Source organism: Mycteria americana, chromosome 6, assembly GCF_035582795.1.
Source record: "Mycteria americana isolate JAX WOST 10 ecotype Jacksonville Zoo and Gardens chromosome 6, USCA_MyAme_1.0, whole genome shotgun sequence".
NCBI classification, from domain to species: domain Eukaryota; kingdom Metazoa; phylum Chordata; class Aves; order Ciconiiformes; family Ciconiidae; genus Mycteria; species Mycteria americana.
Genome location: NC_134370.1, coordinates 4,073,636 through 4,093,980, shown reverse-complemented (window position 1 = coordinate 4,093,980; position 20,345 = coordinate 4,073,636). Strand labels below are relative to the sequence as shown.

The window sequence follows — 20,345 nt, the reverse complement described above, 5'->3', positions numbered from 1 at the left end:
GACTTAATTGAAGTGCGTTTAAATGGTGGAGTTCAGTGAAATGGCTTTTTTGGTTTTCTCTTCTTGTAGATAAGCAAGGATAAAAGTAGCGCAGAGAATATGTCACCTAATGATTCCTCTACTGGCCTTAACAAAGAAGAAGTATTGAAACTGCTTAGTATTTTTGAGTCCAGAATGTCATTCCTTCTCCTCCAATCCATTAAATTGCTAACTTCAACCAAAAAAAAAATTGGGTAAGTTGAACCTTGACATGTGTGGGTAGATGTGATTCTCGTCCATAAATCTGTACCAACTATGTACTCTTAAGCATGCAAGGAAGTGTGATATTTATTCTTTTATGGAGGTGACTCTTCTGTGTGGAGAAGGAGCCGAGATACGCCTTGATCGTCTACGTTTTGCACGTTTTCTGTGGTTTTGTGTGTCCCTGAGGGAATGACCAAGAAACACCTTTACTGAGTGTGTCTAGGCAGCTCTTTTCTCTCCTCTTTCCCAATAGCAGTCCAGGACTGAGCGAGGACAAAAAGGTCAGACTTGAATGGCTGTATTCAAATAGGAAAATAATAAGTTTGTAGTCATCGTCTGAAATGCACAGTACAGTTATGAATCACTGATGCTTTATCATGCTCTGTGATATCTAACTTACCCTTTGGAGGATATAAATCCTATGTCCTTCATAGGTATAAATTCACACACAAAGCAGTTTAACTTGTACTGCCATAATCTTGCTGGCATGCTTCTCATTGTCTTTTTTTAAATTATTTTAATCAAATAGTTTGTTGAGGGAAGGAGTTGCATGCATATGGTGTCCTTTATTTTAACTGACGTTGGTCTTCATCTGTGATGGAGCACTTGAAAGTTAGTGGGGGAGAAACTACTGTGTACTGCTGATCTTTTGATATATCTTGGTGAGAAATATATCAGAGACAGCGTACTTTAGCAAGCCAAATACTTGAGAATAAATGTAGGTACGTCAGTAATGTAAATAGAGAGAGATATCTGTGGGGAAGGTAACTCACCGGTGTTAAAGAATTTTCTAACGCCTAATGGAGTGCAATGAAGAAATAATCTGTCCTGCTGCTGGGATTCGGAGCAAATGTGGCTCCTCCTTTTTGTGTTGACCTTGAAGTGTTGTTGGGATTAGGTGTGGCAGTGTAACTCCTTACACCGCTATTGCTTCTATGGGTTAGATCTGAATGTGTGTGCTCTTGCTTTCAGGATCCAGAAAATACCTTTTATTCCCTCAGCAGCAAATGTGTTTGATTGCAGAACCTACAGCAGCATAGTAGTGCTGTTTCTAATGTTATATAAAGTTAATTTATGAAAATGTGGCATTAGTTCCAGTATATAGTTCTGGAGAATTCTTTTATTGTTGGAAGTTGTGTTAACAGGTTTTCAGATTGAAGCACTACTGATGCAAGTGCTGTTTTGCTAAAAGTAAACTGAAGTGAATTCATTCCGCACAGTAAGTTGTCTGCTGATAGTAGGAGACCGGTAAATAGAAAAACATGCGACAAGAAGAAAGCCCGCATGCTTTCTTAGCAGCAGTTTAGGTGCACCGTTGGGTGCTTTCACTCTAAAAAAGAGCTTCCACAAGGTGGCAATCTGAATATGTGAAATGCAGAGGATTAAGCAGAATTTGTATGTAACCAAGTAGATGGCCGAGTAACTGAGTAAACTGGTTTAGTTCTGGTATCTCATAATATGGGTAAGTGTTGTACAACAAAAACCTCGTTTTCTTGTTTTGTGGGGTTTTTTTCCCCATTTACTTTCTCACCATTGTCCCTCTCGAATGGGGTCTTGTACTGAAGATTTTGTGTAGGGAATGTGTCACAGTTTGAATACTGTGAAATGGGAGCGTTGCTGTAACACATTAAACTTTTTTTAAACAATGGTGGATTGAGGCCAAGCTTAAAACTGCCTTTCGCTTAACCTTGCTAGTACCCTGCGTACGTCTTGCGTACGTTTCCTCAGTTCTGCTTTGGAGGAGGAGGAGATCACGTCTGCCTTCTGCTTTAATAATGGGCTGAAAAGGGAGGAAATTGGAGCTCACAAATGCTATTTCAGGGTCTCCGATGCACTTTGGCAGAGAGCAGGAGAACATGTGGTTAAATTAATGTTTGCTAGTGAAAGTTGCAGACTAGCAATAAAACTGGATGAAATCAGAGTTTTACCCTCTAAAAGTGAAATGCATAAGCGTAACTGAACTTGGCTATGTAAATCAGAGGGAAGAAGTAATTGAAAGTAATACTTCATTCTGGGAATTCTTGTAGCTTATCCTGGAAATACTTTGCATTTCAGTGGCTTTTTATTGACTACCTGTACTGTTTAATAAACAAACCTGTCTGATTTCTGCCAAGTGTTATGAATTTAATTTGCTTCACCATTTCTTGGTAATTCCCACTGCATTTGCAATTAAACTGACTGACACATACCCGCTTAATTTATTTATAATATCAAGGGCAGCATTTTTTAATTTTTATTTTTTCTAGTTTGGGTCACTTATTTGTTAGTCTTGGATGTTAAATGTAGCAGAGGAGGGGTGACAGTGCTGAAGCAGAAGGCCAGCAAGCGTGGTGAGAAGTGATTTACAATGATACTTGTGAAACTGAGAGAATTGGTGGGAGCTTAGACTGCAGGCTGGCGAAAGAGGAAAAGCTCTTTTGCGTAGAGGTATTGAGCAGGGAAAAGGCTCTGTCGTAGGGCAATAGCTTAGATGGATGGAACCGAGAGAGTGAGGGCAGATCATGGGCTTCAGACTTGAACAGGAGAATGATGTCCGTGATGGGTTGGAGGGGAGAGCGAACGGCAGGCAACGGCACGGGAGCAACGCGACCGCGTCTCCCGAGTGTTCAGGTGTCTGTCTGTGTTTGGCATGATCAGATTAGATGCTAATTTAGACCAAAGTAGAGAGTTTTGGCATGGAGACCTGGATTTTGGAGGGTTTACGATATGATTTGGGATTATGAGTTAATAAAATGGCCAGACTGGAGCTGAATAAGAATGGGAACACTTTATCCCTCCTGCAGTATAAGCAGAGGCTCTGACTGCAGGGCTGTGAAATGGTGGGAAAGAGGAACTAAGGAAATAAGAGACTCGGATCAAAACACCAGCTGCGTGGTTTCACAGGGATAGTCATCAAGGTTGTTATTTAAGAACCGTTTTGATAATTGGCAGAATTAAACTCTCGTGGTCGGGTTAATAGTTTGTATTATCTGTTTTCTTTTTAGGGGCGTTAATGAAGAAGAAGTTGTTCTTAAAACAAACAAGCAAGTTTACTCCCTGCTGTTGCGCGCAACTGCTAACAAAAGTATGACTCTGCTGGAACGAATAGAGGTAATCTTAAATTTACTGGAACAGCTGACTCAAGGTAACGAAGCGAGCGACGGAGGAATGCCCTGACTGAAATGCTGCAAACCAGCAGACACAGTGCCTTGCTATGCGTGGGATCAGTGGTATTTTTGCTGATGCGGTATTTGTATTTATTGAAGGTGATAGTATCGCCTACATTGTTACATTGTACACCTGGGAAAGAACAGGAATTCCTTTTTATCCTGCGGTAACTCTGGGGGGGTTCGGTTACTCGCGTTTCTTTGTTTGAAATGCCAGTTTGGGGTTCTGGATATAAAGGTAACAATCTTCTGTGTTGGAGAAATTCACGATTTTTCTCTTACAGGTAATGGGCTTTGCAGTGATATAAATGTTTTGTATAAAAATGTAATCTCACAGTTGCTCTGGTTTGATATTTAATGAAATAGATTTTGTAAGCAAGGCTTCATTGGAACACTTTAACTGGTAACATGAACCGAAGTTGTACAAGGAAATTTCTGTTGAATATGTGGACACATGGACACACTACTCTTCTTACAGTTACTATCCTGCACAAAAACGTGTGCCTTTCTAGCTTTGGTGCAAGACTCTTGCAAATATCAGCCATCACTGGGATCTCCTTTACCCCAGAAAGCGACTGGTTTTAGCTGTGTTTGAATTGATCAAGAATAGTATTATCTTTTTCAGACTTGAAACTGTGAATAAATGAGAGCATATTTTTAAATAAAAATTTATTTATTAAATATAAACTCATGTCTTGTTTTTATTGGTTATGACCCTCGTCAGAGAAGCAAACTGTTCCACAGAATTAAACCCATTTGAAAGGCAGTGGGGGCTGGAGAAAATCTGTAAAATCAGGCCTAACAAATGAGCGTAGCCTTAATCTCAGCGTGTGAGGACTCTGTTTTTTGGAAATATGTATTATTTAAGGATAAAGTTTTCAAGAATATGACATCTGCTGTCTTGATGTTTTTCTATGAAGAAATGTGGTTCATTCTTGTATAACAACAGTATGAAACACTTTATTGAAAGGTATGAACAGTTTTTACATGTGTGTATGTATGCATACGTGTTTATTTTTAACTTCTTTATACTTAATACCCAAGTAGTGAGTTAACTATTTAAGGTGCTTGTTTTGAGGAGGTGATTCTTACTCTCAAGATGAGAGATCCAGAACGACGCTTTTTTGGGGGGGGCATGTTTTCACCCAGGAAACGCCATCTGGAGAAATTTCTATCCTGACAATTTAAACGTGGTTTTCCAAGTGCAGCCTTAGATCTGTCTTCAGAAGAAACCTGGGCTTTCTGATGCAACACAGAGCACGAACGCACCCGAAAGAGGCAAAAGCACCTTGTGAAAGGATGAAAGATGAGAGGCGGCACGTGTAGCTGTTCTGTTGCCTCTGATCTGGAATGACTGATTAGAAAAAGGCGGCTCCTGATGCCTGTGCCTGGTTTCTGTGTCTTTTCCTGCCTTCCACCCGGGGGCTGGCTCCATGCAACACCCCTTACACCCTCCTGGCTTTTGGTGGGGTCAAAGCTGCAGACAATTGAGCAGCAGGTTTCTGAAGCTGGCTGAAAGGACGATGCTTGAGAGAGTTATCAGCAGGGGCAATGGTGAGGGGCAGAAGAAACGTGTCCCTGACAAAGTCTCTTCTTCAGAGCAGAGGAGCTGAGGGGTGACGAAGCAAGACTGCCGAGATCAGTAACAGTGTCTCAGGTGCAGAGGATAGCAAGAAAGATTCCTGGTTAGAGAACAGTCTACTGATCTGCCTGCCACTGGCACGTTCCTGATGGTAAGAGGAAATTCTAGGTGAAACCCTCTGATCAGATCTGATTCAGCAGGCTGCCTTAAAGCAAGAGGTCAGTGCGCGCACTGCTGCAGCTTTCACTTCACTCACGAGGGCCAGTCTAGGTCTGTCCCAAAGAACAGTGTCAGACTAGACCCTAATCTCTGGTCCTCCTGGGAGTGCAACGGTGCCTAAAGGGGCTTTGTTAGAAGAGATTTTGCCTGCCTGAGGGCATTGTACTGGCATGGTGCTGCACAGATCCATGCTGAAAGGCAGCGCTTTCTCCTCAGAAAATCTGAGGTGGCAGGTGCAGGTTAGGACGGCAGGAGGAATGGAAAGGGCAGGAGGCAGCGGTGGGCAGGTTAAAAAAAATACTAGATGAATGCTGTAAAATGTAGCCAAAGCCCCCCCATTTACCCCTTCCCCATCCTGCTGATTTTAGAAGGAGCTGCTAGGATAGCAGCGTGTGCGCTCGGTATTTACACGACTGCCAGCCAGTTGATGAGAAGAGCCTCAGCACAGGAGACCCAAGAACAGTCTCTCTGGGATTTTGGGGAAAGTTGTGTAACCTCTTCTTGCTTTCTTGTAACCAAATGCAAGTAATATTTTACAGCACTTCGCTGAGTCACATAGAACAGATCAGGTCTGTAACCTGCCGAATTACTTGCTAATAAAAGTCTTAAGCCCTCTCCGGTTTAAGAACGCTACAGTGGCTGGGTAGGACGCATCCTCTGCAGGGGAACATCTCCTGCTTCTTAATTACGCAGGCAGGCTCCGTATTGCAAAGGCAGCAGCTGGGAGCGTGGTCTCTCCCTTAGAGCAGGGTTTGTGCGTAGGGAATGGGCTGGTGCAGTGCTCTAGAGGCAGCGTGGTAGCGGGTAAAATAACCAAGGGCCCAGCGTATAGAATATTGTATGGATCTTCTAAAAAGATGAATTCCTCAGCCCCAGCCTGGGGAGAACTCGGTGGCAATGGTGATCTGGGAACGGTTGTTTCAGCTGTGGAAGGGTTGCCCGGATAAAGCCAAGCCAGGCCCGTCTGTCAGCTGATCCGGCTGGAAAGGGATAAAAAGCCATTCATCCGCTGCAATTCTACTCCCTCTTCTCTTTTTATGGCACTACAGTACTAAGTACCACCGTGAACCAGGGTACAGAGCTGGTGTGGTCAAACTGGTATTTGTCAAGCTGGTGTTTTTCATTGACAGACACGATGTCTGAATTTCAGATTCAGACACAGTAGCAGCTGAGTCCTGTTTGGGTGGCCTCCACATGCCACAGCAAAGGCCAGCTCTACCTCGCTTAGGATAACCCCTCCTACTGCAGATCAAGTCTGCTCAGTTACCTTCTGTTTGCCACCGGCTGAGAAGGAGCACGCTATCGGATGTGGTAGAAGTCGGACAACCGGATTTCCTGCCAGAGCCCTTTGCGGTCTTGGTTTTATATTGTTATATTAATGTGATAAGTATGTGTTCCTTGGCAATGATGGCTACTGATAGTTTCTGCTGGAAAGACACATAGAAATAGGCTTGAGCTGACGTGTGAGACAAACAACTCGATGTAACTTACGCTAGCATAAGAATTTGCCATATAGTGTAAGGGAGCACAAGCCTGCAGTTGGCTTCTGTTTCCCATTCTTGCTCTCTTCTCTTGACCCTGTCTCCCCTTCTCCCTCCTCCCCAAGGCTCACACAAATCTTCCCCCAGCTGTCTCCTGTGTCAGACGCTAGAGATGCGAGTAGTACTGCAGGGGACTTCAACAGACTTCCACATCCTCGCTCTGCCATGGGTTTATTTTTGAATGAAGAGACAAACAGTACCGCACGCTCTATGTTATAATGATGCTACCCACCTGAATCTCAATGTTCGACAGCTTAACTTCAATTGTCTTAAAAAAAAAGAAAGGGGGGGGCCAAAGTCAACAATTGCTGCGGAATCATTCTCTTCCTTCTTTTCCTGGGGCACGTCTGCAGGGTCCTGCAGCTACATCCAGTTACCGCAGCGATTCTAGTATCCTACAGGATGTTCTTCTTCAACGATGAAGTATTCCTCCCACTGTTCAACACTGTATACTAACAACTTCCAGCAGTTAGTATACTTCTGCGATTCTATTTCATCTCAAGAACTTGAACGGCTTTATAAAGCAAAATGGTTGTCTTACTGTGCCCAGTCTGCCTGATCCGTCCAAATACACAATTTGAAATTACTTCAGTTTATATTAACATAATTGGGTTCAGATTAACTCTTATTCCAGGTACGGAGCATCTCACCTAATTGGAAATTCAGGTCATATACTCAGAATTGAGCTATTAGGAACTTAGAGCAAATGAGGATTTCTCTGTTATTCTGTGAACCTCAGCACTGTATTAACATGATGAATGACTTTTGAATATATTATGATTTAAATCTTCTACGAATGTCTTAGCATTAGCAAAGGTAGCATTAGTGCTAAATAGGATTACTTTCTCTCCTTTCACAGATAAACAATTAAAGCACAAACCACATCCAAACCAGACAACTCTAACACCATTATTAATGATGATAAGCCAGTTTATTTCTCTGTTAATAAATCCTCCTTCATTACAGGAATAGAAACCAACACCTAATTTTTTTAAGACCCTGTACCGTAAGGCTATTTAGCGGGAAGAGCTGACCTGCTATTAGCTCCACACAGCGTGACTTCACTGCAAGAACTGTCCTATTCCATTGAGAATCTACAATCATCATTTTACTATAAATATTTGAGAAGCAGAACAATAAACAAGTAAGCTTTACAAGAGGAAATACTTCACTATAAGTATGCTTTTCTTCTACAAAAGAAAAAGAAGATGTGCATGTAAAACTGATTATACAGAGAAATGAAAACCTTCCCTTGTGTGCTAGGAGATACCTGAGGTGATACACTGAACTTACTTCGATATACTACTCTGATGCAATTAGCCTCTCACAGCTAGTTTTCAAGGAATGCCTACATAAAATATTTACACCACACACATGAGAAAAGGGGAATAGCTAGATGCTTTAAGACATGCTCAGCAAATTCTAGATATCTTCGATATTAAGACACAAGCTTCTCACACCAGGCCCTGACAAGGACAGTGTTGCATATTCCTGAAAAATACTTTCTTGCAGGACAACGGGTCTGCAAAATGGAAGAACCTTCTCCAGCACCATATCCACCTTCAAGTGCATGCTGTGCTCTTACTTAGCTAAACAGCAGTTCTGTAAGCGAAGTGCTTTTTGGATGCCAGCAGCGAGGTCTTGGGGAGTCGGACTCTCTGCAGTACAGCTAGCTGGGATTCCTGCTGCTTCCATGGCTTCAGCAGTTGTTGGACCGATAGCAGCAAACTGAAATGATGTTATTTACAGTTGTAATAGCGTAGTCAGGTACGGCATCAGCTCTTACTAGTTACTTCGGTTCGGTACATATCCTTCCTTCTTTGCTGACACTGTCAGAGTATCAACTTGCATGGGTGAGCTTACTGAACTGTACTAACTATTTCAGGTTGCGGCTTTTCATACTGAAAAATCTTCCTATCAATTGAGCTACTTAGAAATTACTTAGGAAAGATTATTATTTATCTCGCCATTACAAACATTTAAAGCTCTTCGTCCCACAAAACAGGAAAAGCGAGAGGAATTTTAATATGCCTCAGCCTGTACTTGCTGATTCAAGCAAGAACTGTTCACACCTTCCCATCACTAAGAGAAAATAAAGCCTATACCCAGTGGAGACTGGGCGAGTTAGTTGAGAAAAGAATTCTAGGTGAAAACAATTTCTTTTTCTTCTTCTAAAAAAAGGCTCTTGGTTATGTAACAACATTTGCATTTGCTATCTATGTGTTTGCTAGAACCTGGTTTTTCAGAGAAATAAACACAAACAAAAGAGAAAATGAAGGTTTGTAATGGGTGTAACATTTTTCCTTTCCTTTTCCTTTCCTTTCCTCTCTCTCACTCGCCCACCCCAAACTTACTCCCTATTGTATTTCACCACTTCTAAAGAGAAGATACCTTGATATCGTTGATAAAATCCCCCGAAAGCTTCTGAATGTGCTGGAGGCAAAATCTGACACCAGATGGACTGAAGAACACAACGCTTGCTGGAATTCCCTGAGTAAAAGCAACCATAGGTTGGCATAGATTACTCACTGTTCCAGCAGTATATCAGTACCCTTTCACATAAATCCCTTCAATGGTCTCTGTATGGACGGGAAGTGTTTTTATTGATGAGAAACAGCAGTTAAGCCAACAGAAAGGGTTTCCTGTGGTGCAGACAGCCTGGCAAACCCCCACTCTAACACAGAATGCTGAAATTCAGGTATGACTAACCAAATGCTTTGTCAAACAAGTGCTTGCTGATAAATGTACTGAAAGTGTTCTGGAGCTGTACTCATTTTCCTGTTTAGCAAGAAAACTCAGCAAGTTATTTCCCTAAATCCATTCCCATCTATCTCAGTTCTGCACAGATTCTCTCTTTCCCAGCTCATGTGGTTTACCCTAAGTTCTGCCTGCCCTGAGACACTCTGGCAAAGATGAGGTGATGCCTTAAAACTGCAGACCCCTGGAAGGCTTTCTTGCTCAGAATAAGCCTGCCTTAAGATAGCAGCAGCAATCTTCTGTAGCCAAATAAAACTGCAAAATTCTGTCTGGAGTGAAGGTCCCAAGCTCATGAGCTGCAGACCCAAAGCACATGCTTTCTTCATCATGGTTTTCTGTCTGACAAGAAAGATACACTAGTTCCACTCAAACTACATCTGTTGTTATTTTACAGGGCATGACTTGGAAGCTAGCCTTAGCTCATGGAGGCCAGAATGACAGTTTAACAGAGTGCTGTTCATTGTCTCACAAAGTGCTAAACACTTGTCATTTTATGTCAGCTCTCCATGCACTAAATATATAACCACAATATCATCGGTTAAGAACAACCAAAAAGTGCATGAGAAACACATTTGCACAGCTTTACCCTGAAGCTAACATCGAATTGCAGCAAGCAAGGAGTTCCATAAAAAGAGTTCAGGAAGTTACAAAATGCCTATGTACTACTGACTCACTTTTATAACTGCTATAAACTAAATACCGTGGGGTTCGGGGAACACCAGGATACTACAATGTAGCAGTAAGACTGCCCATGCCATAACCTTTTAGGACCTCTTGAAAAAGAACTTTCAAATCAATATGTAATTTAACAAGACATTAATGCACAGATTTTAAAAAGAGGTGCAACATGCTCAAGGAGGCCAAGTTTCTGTAAGAAGGAAAGCCTGCATTTGGAATAAAATTAATGCTACATATGATGTAGGCTCCTACAAATGGCAAATTCAGGAAGCCAGTCTTGAAAAAATAACAGCAATTATTAGTACCTTCAAATCTTTTACTATGCACTGATCCTTGATTAATGACATTTACCAGATGGTTTTAAAAAGAGAAAAACACGAATAACAATTCTAGCAAATATATCTCAATACACTTGTCAACAGCATGTCACTTGGAATTCTAACACTTAAAATGAGATTACTACATTCATAAATTGGATAATCAGAGAAGGAACACTGAAACTATGTAGGGCAGGTAACTACTACTGGATTCTGATTTGTTATAGATAGCAATTACACTAATAAAAATTAATAATAAAGCTGTTCAATAAATATCCTTGCTAAATGTCATTTCTGACACGGCATTACTTAAAAAGGAGTCTTGTCCAACTCAAAGGAATAAACTGAATATGTAATTATTTATGCAGTTCTTTCCCAGTAATTCTGAAGCATACATATATTTTGAAAGTCAGACAAAATGTGAAAGGTTTTGTTTTCTTCTTCAGAGGCACTCTGTCTTTTAGGCTCCTTTACAATTGCCATAACCAGTCACTGAGGGACTCACGCTCTCCGTCTGAAACTTTTGCTAAAGGATTTTCCTGGTAGTCACCAGGGAAAACAAAACAAGAAGCCTATGCAGGATGTTCTTGTATCACCACAGCTATCATTTACAGACAGCTGAAAAAAAGGAGTATGTTCTGCTAGGTATTATCGTATACCTCAAAAATTCTCAAATTACATCAGTGTCCAATACCTGTTGTGAGAAATAACTGCTCAATGATTCTTGCAGGTCAGCGTGTTGGGTTGTTTGATAAACAGTAAGGCTTTCCAGAGGTATACCTGCAATCAGAATATACATTCATAATTAAACAGGGTTTCACTAATCTGTATTATTTCAATAAAACACCCTCAACATACTAACTGCACTTAAGTGTACTATTTCAGGCTAAAAAGATACAGAAAAAATTCTGTGAAGGATTTGTAGGCATTTCTAGAGTTGCAAGATACACTAAAGCATCTGTAATCAGAGGACCTTGAAGCACACAGGAAAACTGGCAAGTCTTGCAACATTTCTGTGAGTAAGTTACCTTCCATCTCACAGAAGAGAGCGCAAGTGAAGAACAAGGCAAATAACCTTGCTCACATCACGCTCCAGCTCAGTCCCAGAGCTGTGGGCAGCAATCCAACCTCACAGTTTTTACTCCCATCCTCTAACTTCTGTGCAACATCATAGCAAATTCAATTTTAACTTATTTAAATTTGGTTCACAAGCTTTAGGTACAACTTTTCTCATAACTGACTAATTAAAATGAGGCTCCAAGGGAAGTTCAACCTTTTTCTCTAAGTACTGTAGGAAGTACTTCTCTTTTCAGGGCTCCACAAGGAAAAAGAAGAGCTGAGGAATTAGGTTTCTCTCCTGTAAACACACAAACAAGAACTTTAATTAACTTATGTCTTTATTAAAGAGTAAACATGATACATTTAATACATTTTAAAGGTATCAAATGTTGAACACTTCAGTAAATGCCGCATGCTTCATCACAGACACAGCCCTAAGATAAGTGAAAACATTTGCAGTGCAACTGCATCCACAATTCAGAGGGCAGAGGCTACTTAGCATATAAATTAAAAAAAATTCCATAACTACAGTATGAATACATTGGCTAAAAAGATCTCATGAAAGATAAACTGCATTTCTATTCCCCTTGCCATTCTACAAAGCAAAACAAGTACTGCGCAAGTTATCTCCTCCTCCTCAGAAACACAATCTTCCTCAATTTTATATTTAAAACCTTAGTCCCACGCAATATATGACAGCTCGCTCTACATAAAAGAATGCTCAGGCAGGCAAAGAAGAGGACAGAAATACTTCGCTGAAAAGTTTCAATCTATCCGGAAGTCTTATTTTCTTACTTCCCCAAGGAAAAATGATTCCACTTCTATTGCCAGGGTGGAAGTGGGTATTCTCACTTGCTCTCGTCCTTTAAAATGGACGTGACCTCCAACCCGAACTACTGTTACGTTGCCAACATGTGAAAGCCCCCTGGAGATTTTGGAAGGCCCTTTCTGATACATGGCTGTTTATAACTTACCTCTTGTAGGACACGATACACCTGGGATGCAGTTTCCATAGGTTTTGTATGTTTCTAATACATTGTCAGAGGAATAAATAAATTCTGCTTAAAAAATACCACCAACAGTATTCATATCACCATCTCTTGGGTTAGACCTCGTCCACTCATGCAGCCACCCCGTCCCTGTGCACTCTGTGTACGCCCACGCGCCCGAGACAGGAAAGTGCAGACACTGACAATCATCATCACGTTGTGAACGCAAACACCTGGCTCGGGAAGAACGAAATAGCACTGCCTATACGAGATTCTCAATAACTTGCTGGGTTTAGGGCTTAAACTGATAGTTTTGGGAAGTTTTTCACTACTAGATTTTATCTAATAAAAGTGAATATTGACACTTTGCAAAAGATAAAGAGCATTGTAATCGAGGAAGAATTTGATTTTTGGGTAGGAATTTAACAGCAGACTTTTTTTGCACAGAGTTTGCCTTTTCTGTAAATATCAAATACAGAGAAAATTTCAAGATGAAATTCTACACAGCTGCACACAACTTTCCATTCATCTTTCAAAATAAATGAGAGTTCCACACCACACTATTTCATTACTAATACAGATATGTTAATACACAGGTTCAAGAGACGACTACAAGAAAAATAAAAGCTTTTTTTTAAGTGCTGGAAGAAGATTCTTGGTTTGTAGCAGTAAGCATCAGAGAGGCCTCAGGGAAAAAAAAAAAAAGGGACAGCATAGTAAAAATCAAATGAAAAGACCCTAATAGGAGTCAACACAGATATATCTGACTGTCCTAAATGCACACTGAAGTTTTATTAGAAGCCATAGATATGCTTGTAATAAATTACAGGTAGGAAGAATGAACTTGGGACAGAATGTAAAAGAGATTCTAAAATAATAAGAGAAAACCTAGATATTTCAGTATTAATCCTCCTACAACTCAAGTCAGTTAACTGAAATGTCAATGTGATATCTGTAAAGAAACACTAACCCTTTTTGACTTGTGTTTACAAAGCACAGAAAAATTCCTTAGTAGGCCTGAACAATACAACAAGCATTGGCCCTAAAGGCATTTCCTACTTCTGTAACCAACACAAAAGTTACACTGTAATAAAACTAAAAAAATATTTGCCTTGAAAAGAGAGTAACGCTAGCTAGGTAGTTAAGGAGTAAATTCCTTTATTTTTCCAATCACTTAAGCTGAAGTGGGTACCAAAGCACAAAATGTGAATAACAAAAGACATATCTAAATAAAAATTTAGAGCTATTCTTTTAATTTACTTATTCTTTTGTGCATAAACAAAAATAAATATACACATAATAAGAAACATGATGTAATTTAATCTGTACTTCAGGGGTTGTTATAAACCACTTGATAAATTGAGAGTGCATAAATATGCACAATCCAATAAATCACTGAGTATGATTATATGTATCAACAACAAGCAGTCTCCAATGATTGAAATTCACTGGTCAGTTATCAAATCTGAAGGGTATTCAAAGGCAGTCATTTTTGCAAGGATAATGGAAGTGTTGCAGCACTGTGTTAATTTAAATAGCCTGCTGGTGTTCAGGTATGAAACCCCCCTCTGGATACTCTATGTAAAACGCTGTACACCACACAGATCTCCCTTTCCCTATCAGAAGCTGCTGCTGGCTCTGGACTGAACTTCTCTGCTGTCACCAGAAAGTGCTGTTCCCTGTCCCGCTCCCCCTGTGACTGCCAGCTCCTAACTCCACAGGAGTGTGCACGCCAAGCGGGGAAATAGCCATGGGATCAAACGTGGTCAGAAGTAACAGGGTCTGTGAACCAAGCGGCTCTCGAGGGAGGAGGAAGAGCCAGGATGATCCTCAGCTGGACTGAGAAAATAACCAAGAGGAGGTTATGATGCAGTAACTGTGCCAGTCACAGGCTCGCCATCAAGGAATTCTTCCACCCCTGGTATTACATGCACTGTTTTCTTTAGACCTGATCCTAGGTTTTTTTCACATTCATACAACAGAAGAGACAGGTATTTTTCTTGTCTTCCTTCTCAAAAACAACTACTTCTGCAAACTGCCAAACATTAATTCATTACCGAAACTAGATTTCCTAGCACTAAAAAAAATCAGCTAAAACCTGTCTTTGTTTTAAAATATCTGTTGAAGAGCAGATACAAGTTATTCTTCACTTATGGCATTTTTGTGTTGAAAATTTAATTTTTCATTTTCAGAATTTATTATTTAATCTTGTGTTGACAACTATCATTTTTATCATGAAATATTCCATATAGTTAAAATATTTTATTTGCCAACGAATTACAAAGCACTCTGCCCATAAAAAACAATACTTGCCAGCTGCAATCAATTTTTCTTTTACCTACAAATCTCTGCTACTATGCAGACTTTGCTAATCAACACTCTCTTTCATATCTAATGTTATGCCTAACAGCCAAAAATACCACGTCAGGGTTCTTGACATCATTTCCACTAGTGAAGCACCTAGCACCTTATTCAGCAAGTTCATAAAGTGTAGTCAGCAGTAGGGCTTTTAAACCAGCAGATACAATAATTCATCCAACATCTAGAATAATTGCACTGATTGTCATTTGTTTTTCTGGCTAGGGTTAGCCAAAGGCAGACTATTTACCTTGACTGGCTGAATAACACGGCTTTTCAAAGCGTTGGTCATTCTCTGTTCAATTAGCGGACACCGCATGAGCCTCTAGATGAAGGTTTCTGCTTCCCTGTTTAAATTTGGGGCAGAAAGTCCTTCAGTGAAGGACATACCTTTGTATCAGACTGAAAGCTTTCCTCTGATTTCACTGAGGCTCCACTATACAGCTCCCTGCTTTCTCACATGAGCGGGGACGTTCCCCAGGTCATAAAAGTACAGAGAAGGATCTGCCAGCTAACAGGTTGCTGCTGAGATACGGAACCTTGGGTGCGATTTTCACCTGGTACAGAGATTATTTTAGCAGTGAGTTTCAGAGAGCTTGCGGACTAATTCTGCTGACTTCTTTTGATAACTGTTCCTCCCAGCTGATACTCGGACGGACACTTTGAAGGCAGCATGCACCTCAGTCGTGGATCCCCTGGAACACCACCACGTGTGTCAGAAGCTCCAAGGACAAACTCATTGCACTGGCAGCTCCTGCTTATGACGTTCTTCACCCAAGTTCTATAACCCAGGCTGTACAAAAACATAGGCTCTTTTTTCACAGCTTGTGCTGACCCATCTACTCAAAAAATAATCAGCCCCTAAGCCTAAAAATCTTTCTTATCACTGTTGGAAATTTTAACAAATTAGAGTTAAAAAAAAATGAGGAAGTAGACTAACTAGACTTTTAAAATTACCCAACAATCTGATAATACATTTAGAAGCAGCAAACAGATCGGCTTTAACCATAACAAAATGGTTAAACAAAACATAAACCATCATTTTAACTAACTCCTTGTGCAACTTCATCAAAACCACTCTCCTTTGGTGCTGAAAAATAGATTCTTCTGAAACCACGTGTTCGTTCTGAGGAAAGGAGTTCCCCTTATCTACTTTGAACTATGGTATGGTGAAAAATCCCCAGCATCACTGGTTTGAAGCAAGGAAAGTCAGGTCACCCGAAGCTCACAGAGAACCAGCACATCTATAGTCACAATCATTTAAATCTTTTGATTAAGCAGCAATTTCCAATCATTACAGCTCTGATCTTTTAGTAAAAAAATACTTTGTCTACTGGGTCACATAGTATTATTAATCAATTACAGAGTCTAAGATTACATGTAAATTAATATTTAGTATAGGTATTTCAAAGTATTTTTTAGTGTCTTTTAGAGATATCACCCACATTCCCAGAAGTTGAATTCACTGGTTCTACATATAAGAGATATACACAGTATGTACTTCTCTGCTTCAGTGTACACTCAGTTTTATTTATAGGAAATTCTGAAACAATGGAAGGTACATTAGCTTAATTTAAGTAGAAGATTTTTAGATACTTACTTGAGCAAATATATTCAGCTAATTTTTCAGCATTTCCAGACTTTTCTCCTTGTGGAGTAAGGCCAATTTCTTCCACTATAACCAAAAGGAGCAAAGAAAAACATTGAAATCAATGAGAACAATTCAGATTTACTGTCACAGAAACAGGGGTTGAAAAGGGAGACACAACTTGACCCACGCACACAAATACTTATTTGAAAAGCAAAAAAAATTAGAGCACTTGAAGTAGTAACATGGTATGAAAAACTTTATTTTAGTTCTAGAAAGACATACATGAAAAAAGTACAAATGTAGAATTCTGGGGATAGCTAAGCTGTTTTGGAGATTTTTTAAAACTCTTGTACCTGAAGCGGTGAAACAGAAAGCACTGTCTGACTATGCTGAATGGGCTGCAGTTCCTGGCATGGTTTGGTTGCAGCCAGCTTCCCAACGTGCTTATTGCTGTTCTTTCTAGTGAAGGATGAAATCCTACTGGAAAATCTGAGAGTAACACAGCTCTTATGTAAGCAAGTAAGCAGGGATAAGATGAATCCCTGAAGTTAACTAATTTGGGACTTGATTGATTCAAGATGCTTGTTAGGTCTCACCGGTTGGTGATCCAGTGTTGCTACCAGCCTGCCTGAAAAAAATATGCTTTTTATAGAGGCAGCCAGTACTTACCCAAATTATTTTTGGACTGGAAGCAAGAAGACATCAAGACTTTTAAAATTCTCTAATGTTAGTCTTTTCATAATGTTTCCTATGTGGTTCAATGGAAGCTAAAGCTACAATGCAATTTTACAATAAGAAAGGCTTTCATAAACTAAAATCTACATTGCATTTTTGTTATGCACATAAAATATGTATTGCATCAGATTAAAATCAGTGTCAAGACAAATAAAGCAGCTGGCCCACTGAAGACAATGGGATGTGTACTGCTGACTTCTGTTTGGCCAATGCCTCACAGGAACACTAAGGGGATGAAGGGCCAGTGCATCACACGTTGTACAATCTCAGGCAATCATGTCATAATCCCCTTCATCCAATTTAATTCCCAAAGTGAATGAAAAACAACACATGCAAATTAAGAGCAAAGGGTTTTTTTTCTTTTTTGACCAAATTTTTAAAGTAGTTACCATCACATCACAAGAAAAGTAATGAAAAACCAGAAGCTAGATCCTTAGATGAAGTAAGCACGTATAGTTCTAATGGGTATACCATTACCTGTTTTCAAAATTATCCATTTATAAAACTTACCCATATTTTTTTCTAAGCACCCTTGAATAGCAGCTAATACTCCAAAAATTGTACTTACAAGACAGATTTATCTAAGATTTCTTTTTTTAAACCCTAGCTTACCTAGAGAAGCTGTAGCTTTTCCTACCACGTATGCTGGTTTGGTATTCCATCTTTGTTTAAGAGATTTTGACCAGGCTGAAAAACATTCAATTAAATTTAAGCACATGGCAACAAAATATGAATGCTAAATGGTCTCCTGTTTAATCTACAAATACAGCAAAATAATAATAACTAATACTCTCCTACATAATTCTGCAAATCTGGATGTACAAAATGAATTTTTAATGTATTTGTTCATTGTGTAAATAGCAGTCTACAACATGTTTTTAAAAGCCTAACTTGAGTAAACAGTTCTTAGCTGCTTTTGTTAAGTAGCATTTTTAATGCACACTTGCCTTATGTCAGCTCACACGCAACTTGCAATGCTCATTTATATTTTGGCATTAAGAATTTAAAAAAGCATCAAAACTCATAGGAAAAACCAGCACACAGTACAAAGGGAGATTTAGACATACAAACTGATGGTTTAAAACTGAAGGCTTAGGCAAAAAACCAAATATAATCTTCTATGACAGGGTCTATAAAAGGGTAAAAATCTATATCCATGCACTACAGCACTCTATAATGCAACTCACTCTCATATAAGAAAAGTATAGAAACTAATTATGTTTTAAACATACACCAAAAATAAGTTATCAGGTCAGAAATAAAATGTACCAGAGACCAAAATAAAATTACTAGGAAATGGTTTTGCTCCTTCAGGCAGTAAGTAGGCTATAGATTACACCTCTTGGTTCCAGCTACCTGATCCCTATGCCTGAAATCCTAATGGGTCAAAAATAGATACACTAAGTCTTTTACCATCTTGTCTTAAAACAGTACAGCATAGGACATTGACTAGTTCCTTTCTGGTATTCTTGGGAGAAAAAAAATTAGAAACTACAACAGTAAAAAAAAAAAAAAAAAATCAGAGGAAACTATTCTAAAGAAGGAAAAAGATAAGGATTTATTACCTTTGAAAGGAACCCAAATAGGAACTAAAGACTCATTTTATTGATTAAAATACATATTTCAGCAGCTCCGAAAATTTCTGATCAAGATTAGGGATGAACTCTAGATAGGAGATTACATTTGACCAAAAATCCTAAAGTATAGTCCTCTGCTGCTGAAAATGCTAAAATAAGCTAACAGTCTCAGTGTATCTACTGCTTCCTCAAGAGTGTAACCTTACTCACTGTACATTGATTAGTATGACTACAGCCCAAATATGGAGCAGATGAAGTAATAAAACAATTTAAGTGCACAGAGAAACTCAAAGCCAGAAGTTATGACTTAGCATAAGAATTTAGAAGAGTTTACAAGGATCTGACAAACCATTGGTATGGTAATTTTTATTTAGCACGCCGCAGGATTCTTACTCACAACTAATGTGTTGGCTTTTATGTATCACCATTTCTTCACCACTCTTCAGCTAGTACTTAATTCACTTCAGAAATATTATATCCAAGACAGAGAAATCTCTTTTTCTTTAAGACTTCATATGAATTATATAGGCACAGAAGACGCAGTGGCCAGTTTCAATAACATGCTCCTCTCTTTAAGGGAGGAAAGTAGTTAGTAAGCAAAACTAGGCACTGCAGGAAAATATTCCTTATGCATGAGATAACCACAACTGAAAAAGCTCACAGTAATTAGTAATTTGCACCAAAAGCTCTTTCCTTTCATTTTTAACAACAGCATAAGTGTGGAAAACCCAGCCTTTAAAAGCTCAGTTTAGCATGATGCCTTTATGATGCCAAAAGAACCATGAGATAAAGCTTTTTTAAAAAAGGCGTACTCCAAACATGTACTGGTGGGTGAAATAAAATTACAAACTTCATAAAATACTGGAACAGAAAAACCAAGGAATATAAATATGCACTTACCTTCACTTTTACTATTCTCTTTTAAACATATCTTGATGGCTTCTAATGCTCTTGGACTGGTAAAAACTAGGCCTCCATAACATTCTGGATGAGAGAGCTACTTATAAACAGTAAATTTAAGAAGTAAATGAAAAAATGAGTCAATAAATTAAAAAATTAAGTTCGTCAATTCTTTTGATCTTGTGAAGAACAGAACAGCCTCAATAAATGTCTGAAACTGAAACAGGCAAATATTTCATTGCTATCAGTAGCCAAAGCATTTATAAGAGAAATGTATAACAAATCTCAAATTCAGAACAAAACTTGCAGAGATTATATTAATTCTGAGAATCTGTAGGAACAGACAAGGATTCCTGTCACTGAAATGAGCTGGAAGGATGGGCAAACTGCATACGAGGTACTTACAAATTGATACAAGAGAACAAAGTAGTAACACAGAGGGTACTACCCAGACAGCTCCTTGCCCCCTGCCCCCTCAAAGAACAGCGAAGATTACTAATGGGCTCTCAAAGATCAGCACAAAAAAAGGAAAAATGTTCTTGGATCACTCGTAAATGCAGATCATGAGACATTCAAATACCTAACAAAGTTCAGTGCTGTTGGAGACTGTCAATAAAGGGAACCTCCCTCGCAAAACCTTTTCAACATTTTAA

General features: G+C 39.3%; 2 protein-coding genes across 4 annotated transcripts in view; one reads left to right on the top strand and one right to left on the bottom strand.

The window, feature by feature from the left end:
- Window positions 1–4,066, top strand: part of EDRF1 (erythroid differentiation regulatory factor 1) — a 28,698-nt gene extending 24,632 nt beyond the window's left edge. For all 3 annotated transcript variants that reach the window (XM_075504359.1, XM_075504357.1, XM_075504358.1), the window contains 2 exons: window positions 70–233; window positions 3,228–4,066. In XM_075504359.1, coding sequence (XP_075360474.1) covers window positions 70–233; window positions 3,228–3,399 — 336 coding nt within the window. In that variant the 3' untranslated portion in view covers window positions 3,400–4,066. The remainder of the gene's footprint in view (window positions 1–69; window positions 234–3,227) is intronic.
- A 2,792-nt stretch (window positions 4,067–6,858) lies between these two features.
- UROS (uroporphyrinogen III synthase) overlaps window positions 6,859–20,345 on the bottom strand; it is a 21,145-nt gene continuing 7,658 nt past the window's right edge. Inside the window, exons 4-10 of the mRNA XM_075504356.1 lie at window positions 19,693–19,789; window positions 17,828–17,902; window positions 16,490–16,564; window positions 11,757–11,840; window positions 11,178–11,263; window positions 9,123–9,221; window positions 6,859–8,459 (exon numbers count right to left, since the gene is read on the bottom strand). Coding sequence (XP_075360471.1) covers window positions 8,313–8,459; window positions 9,123–9,221; window positions 11,178–11,263; window positions 11,757–11,840; window positions 16,490–16,564; window positions 17,828–17,902; window positions 19,693–19,789 — 663 coding nt within the window. The 3' untranslated portion in view covers window positions 6,859–8,312. The remainder of the gene's footprint in view (window positions 8,460–9,122; window positions 9,222–11,177; window positions 11,264–11,756; window positions 11,841–16,489; window positions 16,565–17,827; window positions 17,903–19,692; window positions 19,790–20,345) is intronic.